Raw genomic sequence first — 27,397 nt, forward strand, 5'->3', positions numbered from 1 at the left:
ACTGGCATAAAATCAAAATATTTTTTCATTAAAGTTTTTCATTAAAAAAAGTTTATTTAATTCCAGGAAATGTGTTTCTGTAGTGACAATTCTTATATTCATATAGTTCCTGCAAATGTACCACTATGGAAACACGAGTTCTGAGGCAATAATTACTCATTGTCTCAATTTTATTACTGCATAAAAATAATATCTTATTTTCTCAAAATAATGACACATCAAAGTGTGTATGAAAGTTGCAGCAAACTTGATTGTTGGGCATGAACAGGAAACTCTTCGTTCTGAGGAATGTGGAGGTGTTGCCAGCGAATTTTCTTAAGAGGAAAAACACACATGCCATCACTGCATGACTGGGCTGACCTGTTATGACTGTTACATATCCTCCATTCCTGACCTACAGTAGCCGATCCCATTATCGTCCTTGAGAGAACCGAAGCAGAAGCTCTTCCTCTGCATCTGTGAGCAAAAGAACAAAGTTCTATGTTGTCAACCGGAAGGCTTTTCTGCAGTCAGCTTTTAATGCGCAATTTAAAGCTCCTTCTCTCTTCAGTTTCCACTGTGATGAAGTTTAAATGTTCATTTGTGCAAATCGCAGTGTAAACTACTCTCTAAACCATGTCCTCCTCTTGCTTCATTATTTTTAAAGATTTGTACTTTGCTCAGTGAAACTGAACGCTTGGACTCGTGTAAATGTACTTTTCATTTTCATTTACATTTTCAGGCGTCTTGTTACAAACATTAAAGATCCCAAGATATTTTATTCTCTCTGTCACATTCCCACACATTTTAATACAGTTGATAAAATAATAAAAAAATTCCTATCAGTGAGAAATAGTTCACACATATTTCATGCTAATTTATGTCATCAGTACTGCTCGTTAGTCGCACCACCACACTAATGACCTGCATGGGTGGAAGGATGTCGGATTTTAATGTAATGTACAAGTTGTACTTTATCATTACAGTCAAACTTGCTGCCTTTCTTATAGAGAGCATGATCAGATCATGACCAGCATTAAGAACAAACTATTCAAATTATTTTAATGTTAAAAAAAGAACATGTGCTCACTCTTTAACCCTTCAAGTCTGTGGGGCCCTGAAAAATGACATTTATTATGTCAACGTCAGATTCTTGGCCTTTGCTCCTTTTCTGGGAAGAACATATAAAATAACCCATTTTCAGTGTATTCACTCTGTTCACCCCCCCCCCATTTATAATTCACACGTGGTGTTGGGTGAACCTGTGGGGAATAAAAGCACGGGCCTGCTGTTAGTGTGTGTGTTTGTGTGTGTGTGAGGGTCGACAACATGGACAGGCTGCTGACTGGCTACAGCTGCTACAGGTGAACCCTACCCTGGACACTGTGATATTTTAAACATCTGGTATTTTTACATAACCTGTTATAGCTGTATTGATTTAAACCCAATAATGTGGTGAGTCCACCAAAACAAACACCGGCACCACAGAGGGTAATTTACCTTTCCTTTTATGTACTTACTATACGTAAGTATCAATACTTCTGCTCTCATTGTGACTGTATTTAATCTCTGATTCCTCCTGTTTCTGTTCTCCTGAACAGACACCACAACACATTCCTGTTACATGTAAAGCCTTTAGTGAATAAATGTTATTCTGATATTCTGCACTTTAACCATATTACAACCCAGTAAGACTAGTTGGATCACAGCTCTGGAGCCAGAAATAGAAATCTCTCTGCTTCACTATGAGCTGTTTTTTTTTTTTTTTTAGTTCAGAGATCCGCCTCCTCTGCTGCTCTGCACATCAATCCTGAATTCTCATTGGTCAGATCTCTGCTCTATATAAAACTTCCCTCCACATTTTTACACTTATTTTTTAATGAGGAGCTGAAATGTAAGGAGTTCCTGCTGCTTAGTTCTGGTTCCAGTCTGCAGTGAGAGACGACGCATAACATGAAATTCTTCATTTTCCTCACATTTACAGCTCATCTGGCTTTAGCAGGTCAGTTCAGTGATCTTATAATAAGCAGTTTAAAATAGCATTGATTATGAGCGCGGGTGTGAGTGAGTGAGTGAGTGAGTGAGTGAGTGAGTGAGTGAGTGAGTGAGTGAGTGCAAGAGCAGTATTTAAGTATCATATTCAAGAGCAATTTAACGCATGGGCTTACCTGGGCTGAAGTCCAGGGCCCAGAGTAATTCTGAATCTCTGAATGGCCTTTTTTTTTTTTTTTTTTGAAAAAGAGATTGTTTTATTCCCTCTACCTGGATTGCAAACAGGGCTACCCAATCAGAAAGGGAGAAAATATATTTATTAAGCTGAGTTTATGAGGTGAAACATGATTTGTTTGATTTGTACATTCTCTTCCAAGCTCCCTTATTTTCTCAGACCTCCAATTATTGCACAGCAGCCATTGCTATCTTCCACTGCTTCAAGCCTTCAGTTCATTAGCAGTGCATCTGTGCTTGAATTTGAAGCTCCAGTTCTGGTCAAAGAATGTAACTGGTAGCGTGTAAAAGTGAGATTCTATCCTGTAAAGTATATTGATTTCTATGTATGTTCTCATCAGTTACTTACAAAGCTTTTTTACTACAAAGGCTGAAATGAGCTTTGTAAAAGTGTCAAAGCAAACATGTAAGATTGAGTTTTAGACTCTGTGTGTAACTAGACCCCTAGGGCCCATGACTACCTCCCTAGGGCTCACAAGCAAGTTCAAACACCTCTGGTCATATTGTGGGCTCAGAGCACTCTGGGGTTCTCACGATGCTTGCTCATGCTTAGCTGGGCTGTATTTAGCTCCAAAAATAATAAGAAAAGGTTTTTGGTTGCATGTTTAGTATGCATGTTATTGTTTACAAGCTATTTGAACTGTTGAGCAGGTTAGGCAGGTACTGGGTTGTGGGAGTGTTAGTTACCGTCACTTACATTTGTTTCCGGAATAATAGTCCCAGATTAGATTTTGTGAATAGGCTTGGTTGAGATATAAAGAGCATATTTCCTCTCCTGGAAATAAAAGCAATGTTCCCCAGTGGTGGTGTGTCTCTCAAGTAAAGTTTCAGTAAAGCTGCTTTATGGACACAAACTTTCAGTTGCCTGCACTTGTTTGGTGTATCCCCCATGCTCCACTTTTAAAACAGTTACAGTTTTAACTTTTAAAAGCGTGAGGTGTGTGTATATATATATATATTTGCCGTTTATCCGAAGGAGACTGAATAGCACCGGCACTCTCAATTCATTCACAACTTCAATTTTACACATCAATCAATCAAACGAGTCACAGAATAAAAAGAGCACAAACAAAAAACTACATCACTTCATTAACAACTGCTAGCGCTGCTCTGTAAGCGACCCTGCCGGCCTGCAGTTACAGCATAGGGGAAAGTTCAGCTCCTCACTGCTTAAATACATTTAGGGCATCATACGTCTTCAAAGAAGGGGGCAATTATTTATTATCGCCAACAAGAAATCTTCGGTGATATGAAGATGAACTTAGCTTTCTAATTGCCAGCTTCGATTTCCCATTCCACCTTAAATGGTGCAGCAGTTACGTTCTGGTACCCGAGGTTGCTGCACCATTTAAGGTAGAACAGGAAATTTCGCATGGTAGCGACCGAGACATCAGTGTATTACTATCGATTTTTATACGTGTTATGAAGGAAATGACCATAAAACGCTATTACAGTGGTTCTTACAGCACAGCGGCTTTTTAACAGAGAAATACTGACATTTATGTTTCTCTATGGTTGCTTGTGCAGAAATCTTGCTGATGATCAAGGGGTGAAATGGGATCGGGCCTTAAACTCTACAAACCTGCTGCCTTATAATGCCAGTTGAAATCTTGAGAATATTATAATCACTGCAAATAGGCTGGAATCATTTACCTTACTTCAAGAAAATTAACTAGTTAAAATCTTCTACCTGTATGTTAGAACCCATTCCTACAGGTTAAATCAAGGACATTTTGCCAGAAATAATCAAAACTACTCTGTCAATAATAAACTCCTCTCTTAGCCTTGGCTATTTCCCAAAAACTCTTAACCTAGAAGTAATTAGACAACTGATTAAGAAAGCTAAACTTGATCCCTGCAAACCATCAAATTGTACACTGCTCAAAAAAATAAAGGGAACACTCAAATAACACATCCTAGATCTGAATGAATGAAATTCTCATTCAATACTTTGTTCTGTACAAAGTTGAATGTGCTGACAACAAAATCACACAAAAATCATCAATGGAAATCAAATTTATTAACCAATGGAGGCCTTGATTTGGAGTCACACACAAAATTTAAGTGGAAAAACACACGACAGGCTGATCCAACTTTGATGTGATATCCTTAAAACAAGTCAAAATGAGGCTCAGTGTTGTCTGTGGCCTCCACGTGCCTGTATGACCTCCCTACAACACCTGGGCAGCTCCTGATGAGGTGGCGGATGGTCTCCTGAGGGATCTCCTCCCAGACCTGGACTAAAGCATCCGCCAACTCCTGGACAGTCTGTGGTGCAACGTGGCGTTGGTGGATGGAGCGGGACATGATGTCCCATATGTGCTCAATCGGATTCAGGTCTGGGGAACGGGCGAGCCAGTCCATAGCTTCAATGCCTTCATCTTGCAGGAACTTCTGACAAACTCCAGCCACATGAGGTCATTGTCCTGCATTAGGAGGAACCCAGGGCCAACCGCACCAGCATATGGTCTCACAAGGGCTCTGAAGATCTCATCTCGGTACCTAATGGCAGTCAGGCTACCTCTGGCGAGCACATGGAGGGCTGTGCGGCCCTCCAAAGAAATGGAGGTCCATCTGTGGACGTAGGGCCCTCATACCATCCTCATGGAGTCAGTTTCTAACCGTTTGTGCAGGCACATGCACATTTGTGGCCTGCTGGAGGTCATTTTGCAGGGCTCTGGCAGTGCTCCTCCTGTTCCTCCTTGCACAAAGGCAGAGGTAGCGGTCCTGCTGCTGGGTTGTTGCCCTCCTACGGCCTCCTTCACGTCTCCTGGTGTACTGGCCTGTCTCCTGGTAGCGCCTCCAGGCTCTGGACACTACGCTGACAGACACAGCAAACCTTCTTGCCACAGCTCGCATTGATGTGCCATCCTGGATGAGCTGCACTACCTGAGCCACTTGTGTGGGTTGTAGAGTCCGTCTCCTGCTACCACGAGTGTGAAAGCACCGCCAACATTCAAAAGTGACCAAAACATCAGCCAGAAAGCAGAAAGGTGCTGAGAAGTGGTCTGTGGTCCCCACCTGCAGAACCACTCCTTTATTGAGTGTGTCTTGCTAATTGCCAGTAATTTCCACCTGTTGTCTGTTCCATTTGAACAACAGCTGTGAAATTGATTGTCAGTGTTGCTTCCTAAGTGGACAGTTTGATTTCACAGAAGTTTGATTTACTTGGAGTTATATTGTGCTGTTTAAGTGTTCCCTTTATTTTTTTGAGCAGTGTATATAGACCTCATAGAGACCTCGAATCTCCCCTTGATATCTAAGATCTTGGAAACAGCGGCAGCAAAACAATTAAGCTCCTATTTTTATAGGAATCATATGGATGAAACATTTCAGTCTGGTTTTAGGTCACATCACAGTACAGAAACAGCACCAGTAAAAATTGTAAATGACCTTTTATCATTCTCTGTAAAACAGAATGTGTTTTTGCTACTCCTTGATCTTAGTGTGGCATTTGACACAATAAACCATGCTATCTTACTAGACAGACTAGAAAACCTTGTAGGGGTAACAGGAACAGCTCTTTCCTGGTTCAGTTCATACCTCACTGATCGCTATCAGTTTGTTAATGTAAAGGGTGTATCATCTGTCCTTGCAAAAGTGAAGTATGGTGTTCCACAAGACTCTGTTTAAGGACCTATATTATTCACAATGTATATGTTAGAAAACACTGCATAAATTTTCACTGCTATGCCAATGCCACTCAGTTACATATGTCATGCAAACGGGATGATTGTGACGAGGAGCGAGGATGAGGTAGACGCATGTGCTGAGAAAAGCGAGATTTATTTTGGACTAGGGTCATAGTGGTAACAGTCCAGGTACTTTAAACTGGATAAGATTAAGTCGGGCACAAGATGATGATTTATTGATCATATTCAGAGCAGACTCCCAGGTGGTATCTGATAATACTACATCTAACTCTGTATTCCACACAGTTCGTATTCGATCCATTCGTGCATTATCAGTATTGATAATCATATTGTAAATTCTTGAGATCAGACCCTTGCTAAACACTGACGATTCAAGAATTTTCTCCCAAATGTTTTTAGATGGTAAAATTGGGAAGGTTGAACATTGACTGTGTATGAAATTCCGGGTTTGAAGGTAACGATAAAAAGATGAGGATGATAACTGAAAATTCGATGCAAGGTCAGTGAAAGATGCGAAAACTCCGCTAATGTACAGATCTGTAAATCTAATTATACCCTTACTATGCCAGACACTGAAAGTTTGATCCATTTTTGCAGGAATGAATAAGTGATTATTACATATAGGACCCAAGTTAGAGAACTTGCTGAAGCCAAAATGATGTCGGAATTGAAACCATATTTTTAAAGTAGATCTAACAACTGGACATGATGTATAATTTGAGATGGGTAGAGGTAAATTAGTAGTAACTAGAGCTAACAATGACGAATTAATACAGGAATTTGCTTCTAAGATACACCAGTCTAACTGTGGGCACAGATACCATAGAACTATCTTTTGTGCATTGGCTGCCCAATAATAGTACAAAAAATTAGGGAAAGCAAGACCTCCTATACTTCTTGGTCGCTGAAGAAGATTCCTATATATTCTAGGGTTTTACCCTCCCAGACAAATGATAATAACTGTTTATCAAGGGAAGAAAAAAAAGCTTTTGTTAAAAAAACAGGAAGGCTTTGAAATAGATACATAAACCTTGGCAAAATCATCATTTTAATACAGTTTATTCGGCCTACTAAAGATAGACGTAAAGCATCCCACTTCTGAAGATCTTGTCTGAGTTTATCCAGAAGAGGTGTAAAGTTTTTAGAGTAGAGTTCTTTAAATGAGCGAGGAATATATACTCCCAGGTATTTAAATCCTGTTAACGATGTACAAAGCGGTAAAACAGAGTTTGGATTAAACGTGTCAGTGCAATTTAAAGGGAAACATACGCTCTTTGAATAATTTACTTTATAACCAGAAAAACTACCAAACTGGTCTAACATTTTAATAACTTGGGATATACAAGATGATGGGTCTGATATATATAATATTAAATCATCTGCATATAGAGATACCTTGTATTCTATTCCCCTTCTGCATATGCCTTGAAAGTTGGTTGTTGTCTTGAGAAAGATTGATAAGGGTTCGATAACTAATGCAAACAAACTCGGGCTCAAGGGACACCCTTGCCTAGTAGCTCTAGAAAGAGAGAAGAAATCAGAGTTTAATCCATTGGTAGTTACACAGACTGTAGGGGAGGTATATAACAACTGTATCCAGGAAATGAATTTTGGTCCAAATCCAAAGCGTTTTAATACTGCAAACATATATGCCCATTCCACTCTATCGAACGCTTTTTCAGCATCGAGCGAAACGATAGCCTCTGACAGTTCAGAATGTGGGGAGCTGTATACAACACTGAGCAGTTTACGTATATTTGCAAATGAAGAACGTCCTTGCATAAATCCAGTCTGATCAGGAGAAATTAAACTAAGTATAACCTTTTCCAATCTAATAGAAAGAAGTTTAGCCAAAATCTTGACGTCCACATTCAGTAATGAAATGGGTCTATAGGAGCTACATTCCACTGGATCTTTACCTGGTTTTAAAAGGAGTGTGATGGAGGCTTCAGTTAAAGTCTTGGGTAAACAGCCAGATTGTAATGCGTAATTGTACATTTGAAGAAGTAGTGGGGCTAACTTACTAGCAAATTTTTTATAGAACTCAATTGGATAGCCGTCAGGCCCCGGGGCCTTGCTGCTTTGCATTTTAGCAATTGAACCCAAGATCTCTTCAATTTTTATCGGCTCCTCTAGTTGAACTAGATGAACTATTTCATCTAATTCAGGAATTTTTAGATCTTCCAAGAAGGTGGTCATTTCTGAAAGGTCTTGCGGGGCTTCTGATGAGTAAAGTTTCATGTAATATTCTTTGAAAATGTTATTAATTTGTGTTGGGTCTTTAACAATATCACCACTCGAGCTACAAATCTGAGGGATAAGCTGGGCCGCTGACCTGGCCTTCAACTGTCGTGCTAGGAGCCGACCTGCTCTTTCTCCATTTTCATATATGTATCCACGTAATTTAAAAAGGGCTTGTTCTGCTTTGTCTGTAGACAATAGATTATACTGTGACTGGAGCTTAACCCGTTCTTTGTATAGATCTGGAGAAGGGCAAGTCGAGTATTGATGATCTATCTTGTTTATATTACTAATCAGTTGATTTTGCTCAAGTGTTTTGGCTGAGTTGAGCATAGAAGAAAAAGCTATTATTTCCCCTCTGATAACTACTTTCAAAGTTTCTCACAAAATTGAAGGAGATATTAGATCAGATTTATTTTCCAGTATAAAATTATCAAGAGCTGCCAAAATTGACACACAAAAGCTTTCATTTGATATTAACGCTGTATTCAATTTCCAAGGAGTATCTGGTAGAAGAGATATTATTTTATTAGCAAAATTAACATCATCCCAGTTAGGAGCATATATGTTCAATAAGAGGACAGGAACATGATGGAGCAATCCGGCTACTATAATAAATCTCCCCTGTGGGTCAGAAATTATTTGTTGAGCTGAGAATAAAACCTTTTTATGTACCAAGATGGCAGCACCCCGACTTCTAGTGTTAAATGAAGAATGAAAAATCTGCCCTAAAAGTCTGCTATGGTGAATATTACGCAGATGTGTTTCTTGTAGAAATATAACTTCTGAATTTCGTTTTTTAAGATGTGTAAAAATTCTTGCTCGTTTAACAGGACCGTTTAAGCCTTTCACATTCCAGCTGACAAATCGAGTAGCAGCCCCTTCCCGTATTAATTTAGCTTTCACCCTACTATATATACTACCATATATACACGTTTTGGAAATAATGGAGTGACTGAATACCTGATGTTGACCTGACCTTAACATATCGGATAAAGTTTAAAAAAGACCAGTAAAAATATACAAAAACACCAAACAATATAACACACATAATTAACGCCTATGCTAACCTACCAAGATTTGGTTAACTGCAGGCTATAATATTAAATCACACTATGCTATAGAAACTTCCAATATTATCAATAAACTGAACATTACACTGTAGAGGAGACCAAACACCTGTAAAACCTATCGATACTTGACAAGTTAAAACCCCCCAAACTTATACATAGTGGTGATCACCAACTGGAAAACAGTCCCACTCAGAATAATGGCATCAATCCAAATAACAACAACAACAATAATAGTTGTAATAGAAAAAGAAAGCGCCTACCGTTGCATATTCAACACATTATCATGTTGATCGCTTAAAGAAGCCAGTCCGAGTTCTGACAAGTAGCAGGCTACCAGTTCGCAGCTAGCAGTTCACAGCCAGTAGTTCGCAGCTAGCAGTTCACAGCCAGTAGTTCGCAGCTAGCAGTTCACAGCCAGTAGTTCGCAGCCAGTAGTTCGCAGCTAGCAGTTCACAACCAGTAGTTCGCAGCTAGCAGTTCGCAGCCAGTAGTTCGCAGCTAGCAGTTCGCAGCCAGTAGTTCGCAGCTAGCAGTTCACAGCCAGTAGTTCGCAGCTAGCAGTTCACAGCCAGTAGTTCGCAGCTAGCAGTTCACAGCCAGTAGTTCGCAGCTAGCAGTTCACAGCCAGTAGTTCGCAGCCAGTAGCTCGCAGCTAGTTCCATGTTTGAGTAACGTAGTCCAGTTTGCCGTTCAAGCAAACCAGTCAGTCCCGTCAGTGATGACCTCACTTAGCTGGGGAGAACCGTTCATTGAAGAACGCCAGAGCTCCTTCTGGGGTATCAAACGTAAAGATCTCCGTGTTAAGGTGTATTCGCAGGCGAGCTGGGTACAGCAGTTGGAAGCGAACCTTCTTTTCAAAAAGAAGGTGTTTAATCTCTTTGTATGCTACGCGTTTCCTTGACAGGGCCGTGCTCAGATCAGGGTAAAATCTCAGAGTGCCTCCGTTGTAAGTTACTCCATGCTCTCTTGCCCATCTAAGCACTTTTTCCTTCTCCTTGTATCGGTGAAAGCACACAACAAACGGCCTAGGAGGCCGGTCTGCTTTCGGTTTTGGTGAGCGGTGAGCCCTTTCCAGCTCCGGAGGCTTATCAAACACTTCATCTCCCATAACCTCCATCAGCATGCCGGAGATGAACTGTGTTGGGTCTTGGCCGTCTTCACTGCCTTCTGGAATGTTTATAATGCGAAGGTTGGATCTGCGCGATCTGTTTTCTAAGTCGTCCAGGCGGTCCAACAATGTAGCATTTTGTTTTTGCAAAATTGCGATAGTGGTCTCGGCTTGGACGAGCTTCTCGAAGTTTTCACCCGCGAGGACCTCTGTTGCCGTAAGGCGCCAGTTAAAGGAGTCAACTGTGTCACGCAGTGCCTCTACGGCGTTTTGCACTGGTTTAACAGAGTTCTGAATTAAGACTGTGATGTCTTCTAGTAGTCCAGCGCGATGCCTGGCGAGCTCGGCGACAAGCTTATCAGTTGAGAGGGGCACCGGCTGCTCGCTCTCACCTTGACCTGTTCTTTCTTTCTCCTTAACGGAAGCCGCGGCCGCCATGGTTGCTAATTTGCCGGCTAGGCTGGCGGAGGCCCTGGTCGCTGGAGGTTGGGTGTTCTGCGCCTTTTGCTTTACACTGCTCATCGTTATCAGTGTATATCAAACGAGGGTTTTATGTTTTAGTTTATGAGGCTTTTAGGCGTCAAATTCACGATAATAAAAGTTAAAAGAGAAAGTAATGTTTGGAGCTCCTCACACGCACGTCCTCCCTCTACATCGCCATACCGGAAGTCCTCAACCTGACAGGTTTTACCTAACAATCTGAAACAGTAAAGTTTTGCTTTCACATGTATGATTAATGACTGGTCACAGGCAGAGTGTAGCTGCACCATTTAAAGTGAAACATGAAAATGGTGGATGCCCCGCTCTTCTTTCACCATCACTGCTCTCATGAATGGTCCAACCCTCCCACAAAGGTGCACTGAAGATGCATAGTCCTCTTCTGTTTTTATTTACAAAAAGCAGATCACTCCATCTCTCTTCACAGAGCTATTTGGTTTATCTTCTATGGGCCGAATAGTGTGAACATCTCCTGTTCGGGTGAAACTTTAACTTGTTTATACCAGTTACAGTGTTCACCGCTATTAAAAGAGATTTATTACCCAGCTATTGTTGGCCACAGCTACGCCATAAATAAGTAGAGTTTTCTCTTTTCTAACAGCTTGTTCCCTTTCAGGCTCATATCTAACTCACACTTTTCCCTTCTTCCGTGCAGCTACTCACTCTCTGGACTACTACTTTACTGGAGTCACACCAGGAATCAAAACCCCAGAGTTCACTGCTGTTGGATACGTGGATGGACTTCAAGGCGGATTTTATGACAGCAACATCAAGAAAGTGGTTCTAACAGCAGATTGGCTAAAGGACGACGATGATGTAGAACACTGGACCTTGCAGTTACTGGAGGCACAGTCTTATGAGGACTTATACAGATTTCAGTTGCCAGATCTAATGAAGCTCTTCAATCAGACTGGAGGTGAGCTTGAACAAACTCAGAGCTTTAACCACTCAACACTGTTAACTGCATGTCACTGTGGCTCTTAGCAGGATTCCTCTCAGGAAATTGCTCAGACGATGGGATGATTAAAAATCATTTAGCAAAATGTTTATACCAACATTTCAAAATTATCATAATTGATAAGTAATAATGACAATATATTTACATGTGACCAGCAGAACCTGAGCAGCTCCAACACTGGCTAGGGGCTGAAACTCTGAACTCTACTACGCCACCTACAGAATTACCCCCCAAGACTTCAAAGTCACATTTTATCTCACTCACTAAAAAAAGTAGTAATAATTGAAGTGCATCAAAAGCCAGCCTTATGCACAGTTATGCACAGGGGTATGGAAAAAGCCAACCCTTTGTACTTTTCTTATCAAAACAGCTACTTTTCTCCACAAGATAAGACTACACAATTTGTTGGTTTGCCTTACAATTTCATGTTAAAACAAGAAAAAAAAATGGAAGGAAGCAAAATGAACTATAAATCAAATCATTTCCTCCTGCAAAGATATGTCTAACTCATTAATTGATTAATTAATTGACACACCGCATAATATTACAGATAACTGTATTGCTTTTAATACATAACGACCAATACTACTGGCCTACCTATACACAGGAAGCTGAAGCTACAGGATGGTTGGGTTTTATATACTCAATGTCCAATATTCCCAGGGTTTTATATAGCTACTGTCATATTTTCCCAGGACCATATGTTCCCAGGGTCATACATTCCCAATATCACTTGTTTTCCAGGGTCATATTTTCCCAAGGCTCTATATTCCAGTGGTCATATGTTCCTAGAGTCCTGTATTTCCAGTGTCATATGTTCGCAGAGACCTATATTCCTTTTGAAAATTCCCAGGATAATACGTTCCCAGGGTCATTTATTCCGCCCCCCTCCCCAAAATGTAAATAAATAAAAAAAAAGATTAATTTTCTAAGTCTGTATTTTAATATTTTTACTTAATCAAAACAACCCAACAACAGTTTGACTGATATTACCCAAAATGCTAAATAAAAATGACACACACACACACACACACATGCACACACATACACACACATGCGCATACACACATACACACATTTTTGAAGCCGCTTCTAGAGCAGTGGAGATCTGGAGTCTCTGGAGTTCTCTGGCAATCCGATGGACGAGTCTGGGTTTGGCGGTTGCCAGGAGATGGTACTTATCTAACTGCTGTGCCAAGTGTAAAGTTTGGTGGAGGGGGGATTATGGTGTGGGGTTGTTTTTCAGGAGTTGGGCTCGGCCCATTAGTTCCAGTGAAAGGAACTCTTAATGCTTCAGCACCAAGAGATTTTGGACAATTTCATGCTCGTAACTTTGTGGGAACAGTTTGGGGATGGCCCCTTCCTGTTCCATCATGACTGATCACCAGTGCACAAAGCAAGATCCATAAAGACATGGATGAGCGAGTTTGGTGTGGAAGAACTTGCCTGGCCTGCACAGAGTCCTGACCTCAACCTGATAGAACACCTTTGGGATGAATTAGAGCAGAAACTGTGAGCCAGGCCTTCTCGTCCAACATCAGTGTCTGACCTCACAAATGCGCTTCTGGAAGAACAGTCAAAAATTCCCATAAACACACTCCTAACCCTTGTGGAAAGCCTTCCCAGATGAGTTAAAGCTGTTATTTACATTTACATTTATGGCATTTGGCTGATGCTGTCATGATTGGCCCCTCCCAATCCTGTCCATGTGCATTTTGTTTTGGTCTAAGTCCAACCCCTTGTTTTGTAACTTCTCCCCTGATTGTTTTCACCTGACCCTCGTTACCCTTTGTTATTTAAGCCCTGTGTTTGCCGGTCTTTGTTCGATGTATCGTTCTGCTTGTTTGCTTTGTTTGAATCGCTGTGTTGTTGATTGTATTCTGGTCTGTTATGTCTGAACCCCATTTTCTCCGTGTTGGCTCTTTGACCCTGGACTGTCTTGAAATCCACCCTGGATTTGCCCCTAATAAATCTCGCTTATCTCAGCGTATGCGTCCACCTCCTCGCTCCCCATTACAGATGCTCTTATCCAGAGCAACATACAAATTGATCATTCTTTACACAAGTAGGCCAAAGTGGTGTTAGGAGTCTTGCCCAAGGACTCTTAATGGTATAGTGTAGGGTGTTTACCCAGGTGGGGGATTGAACCCCAGTCTACAGCGTAGAAGGCAGAGGTATTAACCACTACACTACACCAACCACCACATATTTATATAGTTACATAGTTTTATATATATATATATAAAACTATATAACTATATAGTTATAGCTGCAAAGGGTGGGCCAACATCATATTATCATAGTATGTCCCACAGGTGCTCAATTGGGTATAGGTCTGGAAACTTGGCCAGTCCACAACCTTTAATTTCAGCTTCCTCAGCAAGGCAGTTGTCATCTTGGAGGTGTGTTTGGGGTCGTTATCAAGTTGGAAAACTGCCATGCGGTGCAGTTTCCGAAGGGAGGGGATCATGCTCTGCTTCAGAATGTCACAGTACATGTTGGAATTCATGTTTCCCTCAATGAACCACAGCTCCCCAGTGCTGGCAGCACTCATGCAGCCCCAGACCATAAAGCTACCACCACCATGTAAGAGACAGTTGTCTTGTTACTCCTCACCAGAGCGCCGCCACACATGCTGGACACCATCTCAGCCAAATAAGTTTATCTTGGTCTCATCAAACTACTGGATGTGGTTTCAGTAATCCATGTTTTTGGACTGCTTGTCTTCAGCAAACTGTTTGCATGCTTTCTTGAGCATCAGCTTTCAAAGGGGCTTCCTTTTGGGATGACGGCCATGCATACAGAGCTGATGCTATGTGCGGCATATGGTCTGAGCACTGACAGGCTGACCTCCCAGTTCTTCAACCTCTGCAGCAATGCTGGCAGCACTCATGCATCTATTTTTTGAAGCCAACCTCTGGATATGATGCTGAACAGGTGGAATTCTTTGGTCAACACTGGTGAGGCCTGTTCTGAGTGGAACCTGTCCTGGAAAACCGCTGTATGACCTTGACCACCATGCTTTAGCTCAGTTTCAGGGTGTTAGCAGTCTTCTCATAGCCTAGACCATCTCTTTGTGGAGACCAACAATTCTGTTTCTCACATCTTCAGAGGGTTCTTTGCCATAAGGTGGCATGTTGAATATCCAGTGGCCAGTATGAGTAAATTGTACCAAAAACACCAAATTTAACTGCCCTGCTCCCCATTCACACCTGGAACCTTGTAACTCTCAGTCGTGGGCTGGAGGTTAGGGATCTGGCCCTGTGACCAGAAGGTTGCCGGTTCGATCCCCAGGGCCGACAGTCCATGACTGAGGTGTCCTTGAGCAAGACACCTAACCCCCAACTGCTCCCCGGGTGCCGTGGATAGGGCTGCCCACCGCTCTGGGCAAGTGTGCTCACTGCCCCCTAGTGTGTGTGTTCACTAGTGTGTATGTGGTGTTTGACTTCATGGACGGGTTAAATGCGGAGGTGGAATTTCCCCGGTTGTGGGATCAAAAAAGTATCACTTATATATATATATATATGTACACACACACACATTTATAGGCATGTATAATTTTATGCTCAGGGTTAGGGTTAGGGATCTTTATTGGAACAGAAAATGTCACTAGAGCTAACAATGGGGGAAAGTCATCATGAGCCACAAGCCAAACACAAGCCACGAATCAAATCAAATTTATTTGTATAACGCTTTTTAGAATGGATGTTGTCACAAAGCAGCTTCACAGAATTCCAGAAAAGACAGAGTTTTAACAAGAATGTAAAACCCCCAGGTGAGCAAGCCAGGGGCAACAGTGGCAAGGAAAAACTCCCTCACAACTGAGGAAGAAACCTTGGGAGGAACCAGGCTCACCAGAGGGGACCCGTCCTCCTCTGGTCAGACTACCTACAAGTGATTATACTACTAATATTAATAGCAGTAGTATTAGTAGTAGTGATAGCTAGGAGTCTATGAAAACATCAGTGTAGGGTGGGCAGCTAGTCCAAGGCAGGTGGTGGTAGCTGGGGTGTGGGCAGCTGGTCTGAAGTGGGCAGCAGGAGAGCTCGACAGTCAGTCGTCCATCAGTGTCCGGGCGGACATGTGGGCGGTTGTATACTCGGAAAAAAGGCAGTTTGAGGGAATTAGTTTTATTCTATCTGTTTGTACATAAAACAGGGGATGTAAACACTTACACTGTGTGGCTAACGACTCCCCCAGATCTGACTATGACAGCTTAACTAAAAGGAGAGTACCAGAAGGACACACAGACACGGCAGCACTCTGAAACCGTTTGGCATCCCTCCGCTCCACCGTCCACAAACCTGAGTGACCGCGTGCGAGCAGCGGGACGACAGCACCAGCGTCTCAGTTTACTATGATTCCCTGTGTCCATGGACCCCTGGATCTGCTGCCTTTATATAAGGAGGAACATTACCTACCAAAAGCTAAACTGAACAAGTGAGTTTTCAGCCTAGATTTGAAGATTGAAACTGTGTCTCAAACATTTTCTGGAAGATCATTCCATTTGGGGGCTTTATAAGAAAAAGCTCTTCCTCCAGCTGCAGCCTTATGAATTCTAGGATCTATTAATAAGCCAGCACTCTGGGATCTGAGTAGTCGTGATGGCTCATAATGGGAAATAAGGTCTTGCAGGTGCTCAGAAAGCGAGCCCATGTAGGGCTTTATATGCCAATAAAAGAATTTTATAATCAATACGGAATTTAACAGGCAGTCAATGAAGTGATGATAGCACTGGACTGATATGATCAGATCTTCTAGTATTAGTGAGGACCCTGGCTAATTGAAGTTTGCTTAAATTCCTGCTCATACATCCTGACAGTAGTGCGTTACAATAGTCTAGCCTGGAAGTAATAAAGGCATGTACTTTGTCCCTGTCCCAACTTCTTTGGAGCGTGTTGCAGGCATCAAATTAAAAATGAGTGAATATTTGCAAAAAACTATAAAGATTATCCATTTGAACATTAAATATCTTGTCTTTGTAGTGTATTCAATTGAATATAGATTGAAAAGGATTTGCAAGTCATTGTATTCTGTTTTTATTTATGTTGTACACAATGTCCCAACTTCATTGGAATTGGGGTTGTACTAGTGTTTCTGCATCACGCAGGGACAGGGCATTTCTTATCTTGGCAAAGTTGCGAAGATGCAGAAAAGCTGTTCTAGTGATGCTGCCTATGTGTTGATCGAATGATAAATCTAAATCAATTATTATGCTGAGATTTTTTGCTGCTAAGCCAGGTGCAACTGGAAAGTCAGCGTGATTTAAAATTAAATCTGGTAGTTTATTTCTTGCCAATTTTGGACCCAGAAGGAGAACCTCTGTTTTGTTACTGTTTAATAGGAGGAAGTTACGTGACATCCAGCCTTTCACGTCTTTTACACAGTCCTCCATTTTCTTTAATCTGTATTTGTCATCAGGCTTGGCTGATATGTACAGTTGTGTATTGACTGCATAACAATGAAAGTTAATACCATGGATACTTATAACTGTGACTAACAGTAACATATATAGTGTAAATAATAATGGTCCTAAAATAGAGCCCTGTGGAACTCCAAATCTCACTTTTGAATAATTGGTAGATGAATACACTGATGAACTGATAACGTTCTGTTAGGTAAGATTTGAACCATGATAGGGCCGTCCCTGTGACCCCAACCTTGTTTTCTAACCTTTCTAGGAGAATATTGTGGTCTATTGTATCAAAAGCTGCGCTAATGTCAAGTAGCACTAACAGGGATACGTAGCCTTGATCAAAGGCAAGAAGAAGATCATTAGTTATATTAACTAGAGCTGTCTCAGTCCTGTGATGTGGCCTGAATCCAGATTGGAATTTTTCCTATATATGGTTCTTATGTAGATATGAACTAAGTTGTTGGGCCACAGCTTTTTCTAAGATCTTAGATATAAACGGTAAATTAGAAATAGGCCTGTAATTAGACAATATGCTAACATCAAGATTTGGTTTCTTGATCATGGGTTTGATAACTGCTAGTTTAAAAGCTTTGGGAATATGGCCCAGTCTAAGGGACGAGTTTACTATAGTTAAAAGAGGGTTTATAATGACTGGCAGTACTTCTTTGAATAATTTTGAGGGAATTGCATCGAGTATGCAGGTTGTGCAATTTGCAGAAGAGATAATCTTCTCTAGCTGTGGGAGTGGGTAAGAAGTTTCCAGGCTCTTTTCTACAGCTTTGTTTTGTTTTATATCAGCGAAGTCAGATGACAGCCAAGTTGGATTTAATACTGTGAGTTGAATTTGTTGTCTAATATTTTCAATTTTATTATTAAAGAAGTCCATAAAAACTTCACTGGTGAGAGTTGCTGGGATTTCTGGTTCAGTACCTACCTGATTTTTTGTGATTTGGGAAATCACACTAAACAACTCTAGGATTATATTTATTATTCTCGATCAGCGAGGCCAGATATGCTGAGCGGGCTTCAGTGAGAGCAAGTGGCGTCACATTTTCTAAAGTAGATCGGAAGGTATTTTCTAAATAATCAGTTAGTAAATCTAGTTCCATTGGGTCTGATGGAGAGAAGACTGGCGTTGATAGCTCTTGCAGATTTTCTATAAATTGTAGGGCGGTAAAAGGTTTTATTGAGTGCTTTGTAGAATAACGAGGTGACGTACATATATTATGGCTAAGTCGTAGCTCATATGAAATTAGGTAATGGTCAGAGATCGCTGTGGTTTGCGGTAGGATATTAAGCTTGTCTATGTTACAACCTACTGTCAAAACTAAATCTAATGTATGACTACAGTAGTGTGTAGGCCCTGTTACATTTTAGGTAAAACCAACAAGAATTGAAGTAAATGCCTTTTTTAGTGGGTCATCTGCCTTCTCAAAGTGAATATTAAAATCTCCTACAATTATTACTTTATCGTTGCACACAGCCAGGTTTTATATGTTAAATAATGAGAACGCCTTCTTTTTTGTGATTGGGTTTGTAACGTGAATAGAAAGGACATCAAAGGAAGTGAAAGTGTCGCATTGTTTCTGACTAATATCGAGAGTATTTTGGTAGATTACACAGACTCCCTTGCCTGATAATCTTGGCCTATGTGCATAACTATAGCCTAAAGGCGTGGCTTCATTTAAAGCTGAATATTCATCTGGTCTAACCCATGTTTCGGTGAGACAGAAAATGTCAAATTTATGATCACTTATAATTTCAATTATGATGACTGCTTTAGAGTTTAGTGATCTTATATTGAGTGGTCCAAACTTTAGATCTAGGGTGTTAGTGCTATCATCAGAATACGGATATATATTGATTAGGTTGTTTAAACGGGCTGATTGAGTTTTTCTATGATTAAATTTAGTTTTAATTCAGGGCAAAAACACAGTATCAATACAGTTGAACCTGGGTGACGCCTCGAGGTGGTTCGCAGACACTCGGTTTAGCCTGTCTGTCACAATAACACCCCAGACACAATAAAACATAACCAACACATACCCACAACTTAGGCCTAGTTCACACTACACGATTTTAGCCTGGTTTTTTAGTCGCCGACTGTTTTTTGTAGATCGCCGACAGAAATCTGTGGTCGGAGGCAAATCGGCGATCACTCGGCGCTCGCTCAGTCGTGTAGTGTGAACGGCTGAAAGACGCTCGGCGAGCGAGTGGTCGCCGACTAATCGCAGACGCCTGGCAAATATCTAGCATGTTTAATATCCAGCCCAGTCGGCGACTGGGAGTCAACAGCAGCTTCTAGCTACAGCCAATGGGAACGCGTAGAGAGAGAACTGAAGATCTCTCTGCGCGACATTCAAGGACACACACAGAATAACGGCTACAAGAGGTTCTCGCTCTACTTGGACACAAGAAGTGGAGGAACAGTTGATAGTTGTTTTTTTCTTCTTTCTTTTCTCACTACAAATCAGCGCAGTGACAACTCGGATTGCTTGTTTTTTGACGTCCATTTGGGAAATGACCTATATTCTACGTGGTATTGTTAGTTCTCACGAGAGTTTAGTTTTCGTGTGTTCTCGTGTATTTGGACAGCAGCCAGATGAGTCGGCGATTCCCCAGGGTGAAAGTCGTTTAATTCGCCGATCAGTCATCAACTGAAAGACTCGCGATTACAGCACAACCAGTCATGTAGTGTGAACGGCACAAAAACCTGACGCCTGAAAAAGTGTAGTGTGAACCAGGCATTAAACAACAACAGTAAACAGTCCCCTTTTAAGGGGACACATGCCTCCCATAAGTTTTTTCATATGGCTCTCTGCATGCCAGTTCATGCAGCAGCTCCACTGTGTGACAGACACCACAATGGTTTAAATCACCACAGTAAAATATAAGTAAATACTTTTACTCCGTTCTACTGATGTTTAAATGAAGAGTGAGAAGAGCACGTCTATGTGAGGTGCTCACATTTGTCTCATATGTGCTTGTATTTATGCAGGGATTCATACATGGCAGAGAAAGTTTGGCTGTGAACCGCATGATGATGGAACTATTACAGGATACAGCCAATACGCTTATGATGGAGAAGACTTTATCAGGCTGGATCTGAACACTGTCTCTTGGATTGCAGCTAACGATAAAGCTGCTATTATAAAACAAGAGTGGGATAAGACAGATAAAGCTGCAGGCCAGAAGACCTTTCTGGAGACCGATTGTATTTTGTGGTTACAGAAGTATGTGGATTTTGGCAAAGCAACTCTGGAGGGGAAAGGTAACTTGTGGGGTCTGATCTGTTACTGACAAACTTGACTTTCCCATAAACTCAATTTAAATCATATACCCCACTAACACCCCCTTTATTCTCTTAAAGCTGCTAGTCCTAATTTAGTTCTGTTTGTTTACTTACTTGAATAAGTTGATAAAAAAAATCCTTGATTTCAAATTAAATTCTTCTTCATTTTTGAGGTAAGTGATGTCATCCTAAGAAAGCCTCATCCTAATCTCATGGTTAATGCCCATTATGGCATGTCAACTCGAACGCTCCTGGGACATTCTGAGGCTCTTTATAAGCCTGGCTAAATCAGCTACATTTAGCAAACGACTAGAACAACAACCCATCACTGTTGTGAGTGGTTTAACAGTCTTTTAGCTGGCTATTAATAACTAACATTAGCAAACTGATAAGCTCTTTTCAAATTTACCCTGCTCTATATAGACCACGTCTTATGTAACTAGATGTGCATTTCCTGAAGGAACTGCAAGGGTGTTTGAAAAGAGCTGCAAGTGTGTGTGTGTGTTTCTGTATAGGTGAACAACACCTCCTTAGGTATGTGTCTGTGTGGTGTGTGTAGGTGAACAACATCTCCTTAGGTATGTGTGTGTGTGAGAGGGAGAGATGTGTGTGTTTGTGGGGTGGAGTCATTCAAATGAACTGTCACTCTTATTATGCAGCTCTTAGTGGAGAAGCCTTGTTTGAGTCCGATTTGCACCCTCTGAACAAACAGTCATAACTCGGGAAATGTTTACTCTATCGCTCAACCGGATAGATGGTGTACGATGAGACCCCTTGAGGATTATTTTGGTGTAGTGTTGTCTGTATTGAGAAGAAAATGTCTGAGTTATGACGAGTTAAACACAGAGAAAATCTTGAAATAAGCAGATTCTGATTTTGAGAAATTTATATGGGAGTGAATGGGGCAGTTTTCTGTGCCTAGCGTCTAACAAATCCTCATAACTCTAAAGGTAATTGATGAAATGATGAGATATTTTGAGGTTTCAGAAAGGACAAGTTTCTCTACAATTCAACTGAAATGGAGTTTCTAGGTGAAAGTTTAAGGATTTTAAAGCAGATTCCCTGCGTGATCAGCTGTGTCTGTGAGATTGAGTGGCCTGCTGTCAGTTAGAATTAGAAGTTCTGAACATTCCGCCATTCATTCCTATGGGAGGTTTTTCATTTTACATAGCACTACGTATACATAGCACAAGTCACAGCGCCGAGACCTTAGAAACATTTGAACAGAGTCTGTACGTCAACCCGTTCGGGCTGTATTAATCGCTGAAAAGTGTGGAAGAAGAATAAGAAGTATGAAAGATAACAACAGAATGCTTTCAAGTACTCTAATAAAGCTTTCAAACATTTTTAATCAATCGATCACACATTAATGAGCCCTTAATTCTATTTTCAGGAGAATTACTTATTCTTCTTTAGATCAATCTTCTGCATTCTTATGTTAAAAGGTGCATACAGTAGCCCACACCCAAGTACCGTTACTTCAAAGAAGTGATGAATGGAGTTTAAACGGCATTATGCAAGAACTGTTTTTTACTCATGCTCCACCTACAGTTACAGAGTGTACTTCACTTTTACACCACTGTCGTAAATAGAAATCACCCTTTGAGCCCCGCTTTGAAGACGGCTGTATGTGTGCATTTGCTGTGAAGCTGAAGGATACAGAATCTAACTCCCCTTTGCGTACACGCACATCACGCAGGCATATGGACACTATAGGTTACACTCAACTTTGACTTTTGGCATCCGGAAGAAGTACAAAACTCTGTGAGACACGGATGATGCAGATAAGACTACATTGGACTCTTTCATAAATAACATTAGGTATGTTTACATGCAGCCTAATAATCCATTAATAATCCTTCTAATAGCTTGATCGGATTACATCCACGTAAACATCTCGATCGGAATACTCTGGTCCGGTTGAGGCCATTTGTAATTTCCTCTAAATAATCTGGTAAGTAGAAGAATAATATCTGTGTAAACACCTGAATCTGACTACACTCCAATCGCAACGTGCAAGTCCATTCTGCGCATGCGTGTCGCGTCATAGCGAAAGGTTTACCGTTCAACACGGCGGAGCAGAAACTGGTCTGCAGAGGAGACGAAGTTTATGCTCTGATCTTTAAAAGACGGCGGTGGGACGGATGTCCAGCTTATGTGTCTCAGAACATGACGTCTTTCTCCCGCCGCTTCCTTTATAAGTATATGTGAAGGACGTTTTTCTGCACGGCACAAGCACTGCTCACTGCTGCTCATCTCATGCCAAATGGACCTCACGTGATGCTCGCTGTCATGGTAACGTTTACTCTAAGCGCTACTACATGCATGCACCACTGTTGCTGTTGTGTGACATGGTGCCATAAAGTGTTATGCTATTCTTGTGAGAGGTTTTGTGCCCGCTTCTCCAAATCCTCATAGTTATATGCTATATCAGGCGTTCTGGGCAATGACAGAGACACCATTCATATTTATAACATTGGCATCAAATACCATTTTGTTTTCATATATTATTTATTTATTCATTTACTTATTTATTTAACTTGACTTTGAATTTTATTCAATTTGAACTAAGATTTCCAGTATTTTCTCTTGTCTGTGCACCTAACTCACCTCTGAATTTGGCCAAATAATATAAAGGACTGATCAGTATTGATGACATGTCCTCAGCACAGTACATGAGCCATTTCAGTGAAATATAACAAGTATTTACCACCCTTCTCTCTCTCTCTCTCTCTCTCTAGTCCGTCCTAAGGTTTTTCTGTACCAGAAGGACTCTTCTTCTCAAGTGGTGTGTCATGCTACAGGTTTCTTCCCCAAAGCAGTGGTGATCTCCTGGCAGAAGAATGGAGAGGATCTGCATGAGGACGTGGATCTCAGAGAGACGCTACCCAACCTGGATGACACCTTCCAGAAAAAGAGCATTTTGACTGTCTCACCTGAGGAGCTGGACAAACACAACTACACCTGCATCGTTCAGCACATCAGCCTGGAGAAGGAGATGGTGCTACAGGTGAATAATCACAGAGGTGAGAGAAATAAGATGTATGTATATTCAGTTTTGATAGTTACTGATGAGCCAAATTATAATAATAATAATGGTCTTTAAACAATTTAGTTTCAGCTGGAGGCTTGATTGGCATCGTCATCGCAGCAGCAGTAACCGTTCTTCTTGTTGTCATCGTAATTTTTGTGTGGAAGAAGAAGCAGCCTGGTAAGAGAAGGAATGCTTCCAACTTTAATATGTTAAAACTGTCCAGTGACTGTTGACTAGCTAATAACCTGAATGTGTTAATGAGGCTCTGCTAAGAGATGCGTCTGTAGCACTTTTGCAGCTGGTCTTCTGTAGCTTTTTCAGGAGGCCTGGATCACCCAGTGAGTTTTATGGGTGCATGTCCAGGCACCACTAGGGGGCCCCCCCCATGAGCAATTATGAAAAAATGGAAACAGATCAAACAGAGACAATTTAAAATCAGAACAAAAACTATTTACCATCTAAAAGGCATTTATAATCCTGATACTCTCCACACCATCACCAACACATCCACTTCATTTTCTTCTCCAACCACTGCTCAGCAACCGTTTCACTATCCTCCTTTACCTCAGTCAAGTTTTCATAGTTATGTTTCTTTTACACTGAGGTAGTGTTCCTGTAAATGTACTTTAAATATGAAGCGGGTCTGTAAAAGGAAGTGTGGGGCTGTATTTAGACCCCACAAAACATTTGTTTAAAGGGAAAAAGTGGTGCGTTAAACATCCTGTTGTAAGCACCGCAACTATGGCAGCTGAGAAGGCCATTCTTGGCATCCTTTCTATTAAGAAAACCTAACTGCAAAATTCTTCATTTGTTCAATATTTTACTAAAATACTGTATTTATTGGAATTCACTGTGTGTGCTGCGTTTTAAAGCAGCAGGGTTTGCATGCACGTCGCTGCAGATTAGGTAACACCCTTGATGCCCATCATACAAGAGAAAACAGACCTCAAAGCCTGTTGCACACCATTTCATAGCATTTTGACAAAACATGCCGTTTAACCTGGAAACCATAGCAAAACTGTGCACAATGTTTTGAAACTAAACGTGAAAAGTATTGGGACACCTACAGGCTCTTTTATGAATTCCATTCTAAATCCATAAGTATTAATATAGTTGCTCCCTCTTTGCTGCTGTAATAGCTTCCACTCTTCTCGGAAGCTTTTAACAAGATTTGGAGTGTCTGTGGGAATTTTTGCCCAGACAGGCATTTGTGTTGTCAGACCCTAATGCTGGACAAGAAGGCCTGGCTTATAATCTCTGTCCTAGTTCATCCCATAGGTGTTGGATGGGGTTGAGGTCAGGGATCTGTGAGGGCCAGTCAAGTTCATCCACACCATACTCACCCAGATATGCCTTTATGGACCTTGCTTTGTGCACTGGGGCTCAGTCATGCTGGAACAGGAAAATTTCTTCCCCAAACTGTTCACACAAAGCTGGAAGCATAGAATTGTCCAAAATGTCTTGGTCTGCTGAGGCATTAAGATTTCCCTTCACTGGAACTAAGGGTTCTAGACCAACCCCTGAAAAACAACCCCATATCATCATCCCTTCTCCACCAAACTTTACAACTGGCACAGTGCAGTCAGGCAGGTAAAGTTCTCCTGGCCTACAGATGGAGAAGTTATTTGTCACTCCACAGAATACATTTCCACTGCTCCAGAGACCAGGAGCCGGGCTTTACACAACTCCATCCAATGCTTGGCATTGCGTTTGGTGATGTAAGGCTTTCATGCAGCTTGGCCATGTAAATTCATGCCATGAACTTCTTCGTACAGTTTTTGTGCTGATGTTAAAGCCAGAGGAGGTTTAAATTCTGCAGTTATTGATCAACAGAGCACTGGTGACTGCAGACTGCATGGCTAGGTGCTTGACCTTATACACTTGTGGCAGTGAGACTGCATGAAACACCTGTATTCAATGATTAAGAGGTGTATCACAATACTTTTGTCCATATAGTGCATGATAGTGAAGATGTGCCCAACACCACAGTTAGTGTGATGCTGCATCATCCTCATGTAATCGCTGACTACCTAAAAGGGTAGACAGATGGGGGACCACTAAACATGTGTGCCCAGTGGCCGATAACATGATATCCAGGTCTGAGCATTTTACTGCATAACTATACACAAAACTCTGTACATACAGTATGATGATGTAATTTTGTAATTTTTTTATCTAGTTTTGTCCACATCACCAGTTTATGAGCCTGCCCGCAGGTGTATGGAGATGTCCTGTTTGTGTAAGTGAACATTTATGAATTTTACATAATTTACATAAAATATTTTGTAATATGTATTGTTCAATCGAATCATTGTCCACCAACTTATACAATCTTTGCTAAGAGGCTTCACATTGAACTGAGACTGATCATTTAATATTAATACCAATACTAATAATAATTTTGTACAGTAACGGTCATTTTGTCTTTGCATTTTTAGGACAGAGTTGGCGAAGCATGTCATACATGATTGGGTGAAGAGATCAGTCAAACACTGCTTACATCTTTCTTCTTCCGCCCGAAGACTGCTGGGATAGGCTCCAGCACCCCCCGTGACCCTGACGGAGAAGTGGCTTAGAAAATGGATGGACATCTTTCTTCTTTAACTTTTAATTTGGAAACTTTCTCTTTTTGGCTTTATTTATTTTTCTGCTTTACTGCTTTTGTTTTATCCTGATTTCTGGATAAAAAAAGCTTTATGATACCCCCTGGGGAAGTGTCACGTGGCCCATTTGGGGGAAAAAGACAGTATGTACAGTTACTGATCGTAGCCTGATTGTAGCAATGTTTAATAAAATTTTATAAATTTAATAAATAAAACACTAATTCATGCTACTTATAGTAGCAAACCAATGTTATTGTATATTGACATTAATGTCAATTCTAGCCTAAATATAATGAACATATTTTTATTTTATATGCTTTGCTCTAAATTTGAAGCCTGCTTCTGTATCTGCTGACCTTCTATTGTGAAAAAAATTATACTTAAATGCTCATTTTGGCAGCACTAATATGTACTCAGGGGTGCTGGTAGCAATGTTGGGCCCCCTGAAAATTTCATGCATTGTCCTCTTGACTTAGCTCATGTGCGAAAGAAGATCCTGTTACAATTTTAAAATCTGGCAATTTTTCACTACAACTCTATTCTGATAATAGTTCCAGTTTTAGTTTAGCTCATACCTTCACCAAGCTGTCATCTCTAGTGTGCCGCAAACAGTGTATCTGAATATAAACAACATGAGTGCATATCAATATCCTGAATTCAACTCACCAAAATCATCGTGCTTCTTCTCAAACACTGTATTTTCTGTTGAAACAAAACTCTATAATGAGCTATTTTTGCCTTGTGTAGGACAGAAACGATATTCACACCCACTGATTTCCCCACAAACATACTTGTTAATCTTCAACTGTGTCCTAATGAAGACATGCTGATTTTAATCTCTACTTTAGCAGTGTATAAAAACAGAGGGGAAGGCTAGAGTATCCTTTGCATACACAGTGGACACTGGACAAGTTTCTACTTCACTTTCAGATTAAACCTTTACATTTTGGTGCTTGAGAGAGCATCTTAACACACAAACAGAGGGTATGCTGCATGACTGATTTACAACAGAAAAACCCCAAAACACTGTTCATTTGGAAATACATGCTTGTGCCCAGACAGACATCTGAACTACTACATCATTTAAGGTGGAATGTACCACTTGAGGAGGGCTCAGCACTAAAGTTGCTGCTGATGCACACCTAAAAGTGACATTTACACAGTGACTGGCCCAAAACACTGTTGGCCCAAGAGGAATTTTCCCAAATCTCTGACTACAGCATTGCTTATTATTACACTGCCCAGTCGTACTGTACAAAATACTAGTTTTATTTTTTTACTTTTTAAAGAGAAAATATTTAAATGTTAATATTAAT

The 27,397-nt window shown here is 40.9% G+C and overlaps 1 protein-coding gene and 1 pseudogene across 1 annotated transcript; one reads left to right on the forward strand and one right to left on the reverse strand.

Moving 5' to 3' along the window:
- Nucleotides 1-397: 397 nt before the first annotated feature.
- LOC108440721 overlaps nt 398-27,397 on the reverse strand; it is a 38,757-nt pseudogene continuing 11,757 nt past the window's right edge.
- On the forward strand, nt 1,873-27,397 carry LOC108440713 (major histocompatibility complex class I-related gene protein-like). The gene is made up of 7 exons (XM_017719736.2): nt 1,873-1,981; nt 11,434-11,694; nt 20,151-20,423; nt 23,186-23,470; nt 23,560-23,655; nt 25,658-25,717; nt 25,917-27,397. Coding segments are annotated over exons 1-7 (1,026 nt in total). The 5' UTR covers nt 1,873-1,932; the 3' UTR covers nt 25,919-27,397.

The sequence above is a fragment of the Pygocentrus nattereri genome, chromosome 20 (assembly GCF_015220715.1).
Source record: "Pygocentrus nattereri isolate fPygNat1 chromosome 20, fPygNat1.pri, whole genome shotgun sequence".
Taxonomy (NCBI): Eukaryota; Metazoa; Chordata; class Actinopteri; order Characiformes; family Serrasalmidae; genus Pygocentrus; species Pygocentrus nattereri.

Excerpts from the sequence above, each read along its gene's own strand:
- LOC108440713 (XM_017719736.2), top strand. The coding sequence starts at position 1,933 with ATGAAATTCTTCATTTTCCTCACATTTACAGCTCATCTGGCTTTAGCA. Across the intron at positions 11,695-20,150 it reads GCTCTTCAATCAGACTGGAG|GGATTCATACATGGCAGAGA; the intron begins GTGAGCTTGAAC and ends GTATTTATGCAG. Across the intron at positions 23,656-25,657 it reads GTGGAAGAAGAAGCAGCCTG|TTTTGTCCACATCACCAGTT; the intron begins GTAAGAGAAGGA and ends TTTTTTATCTAG.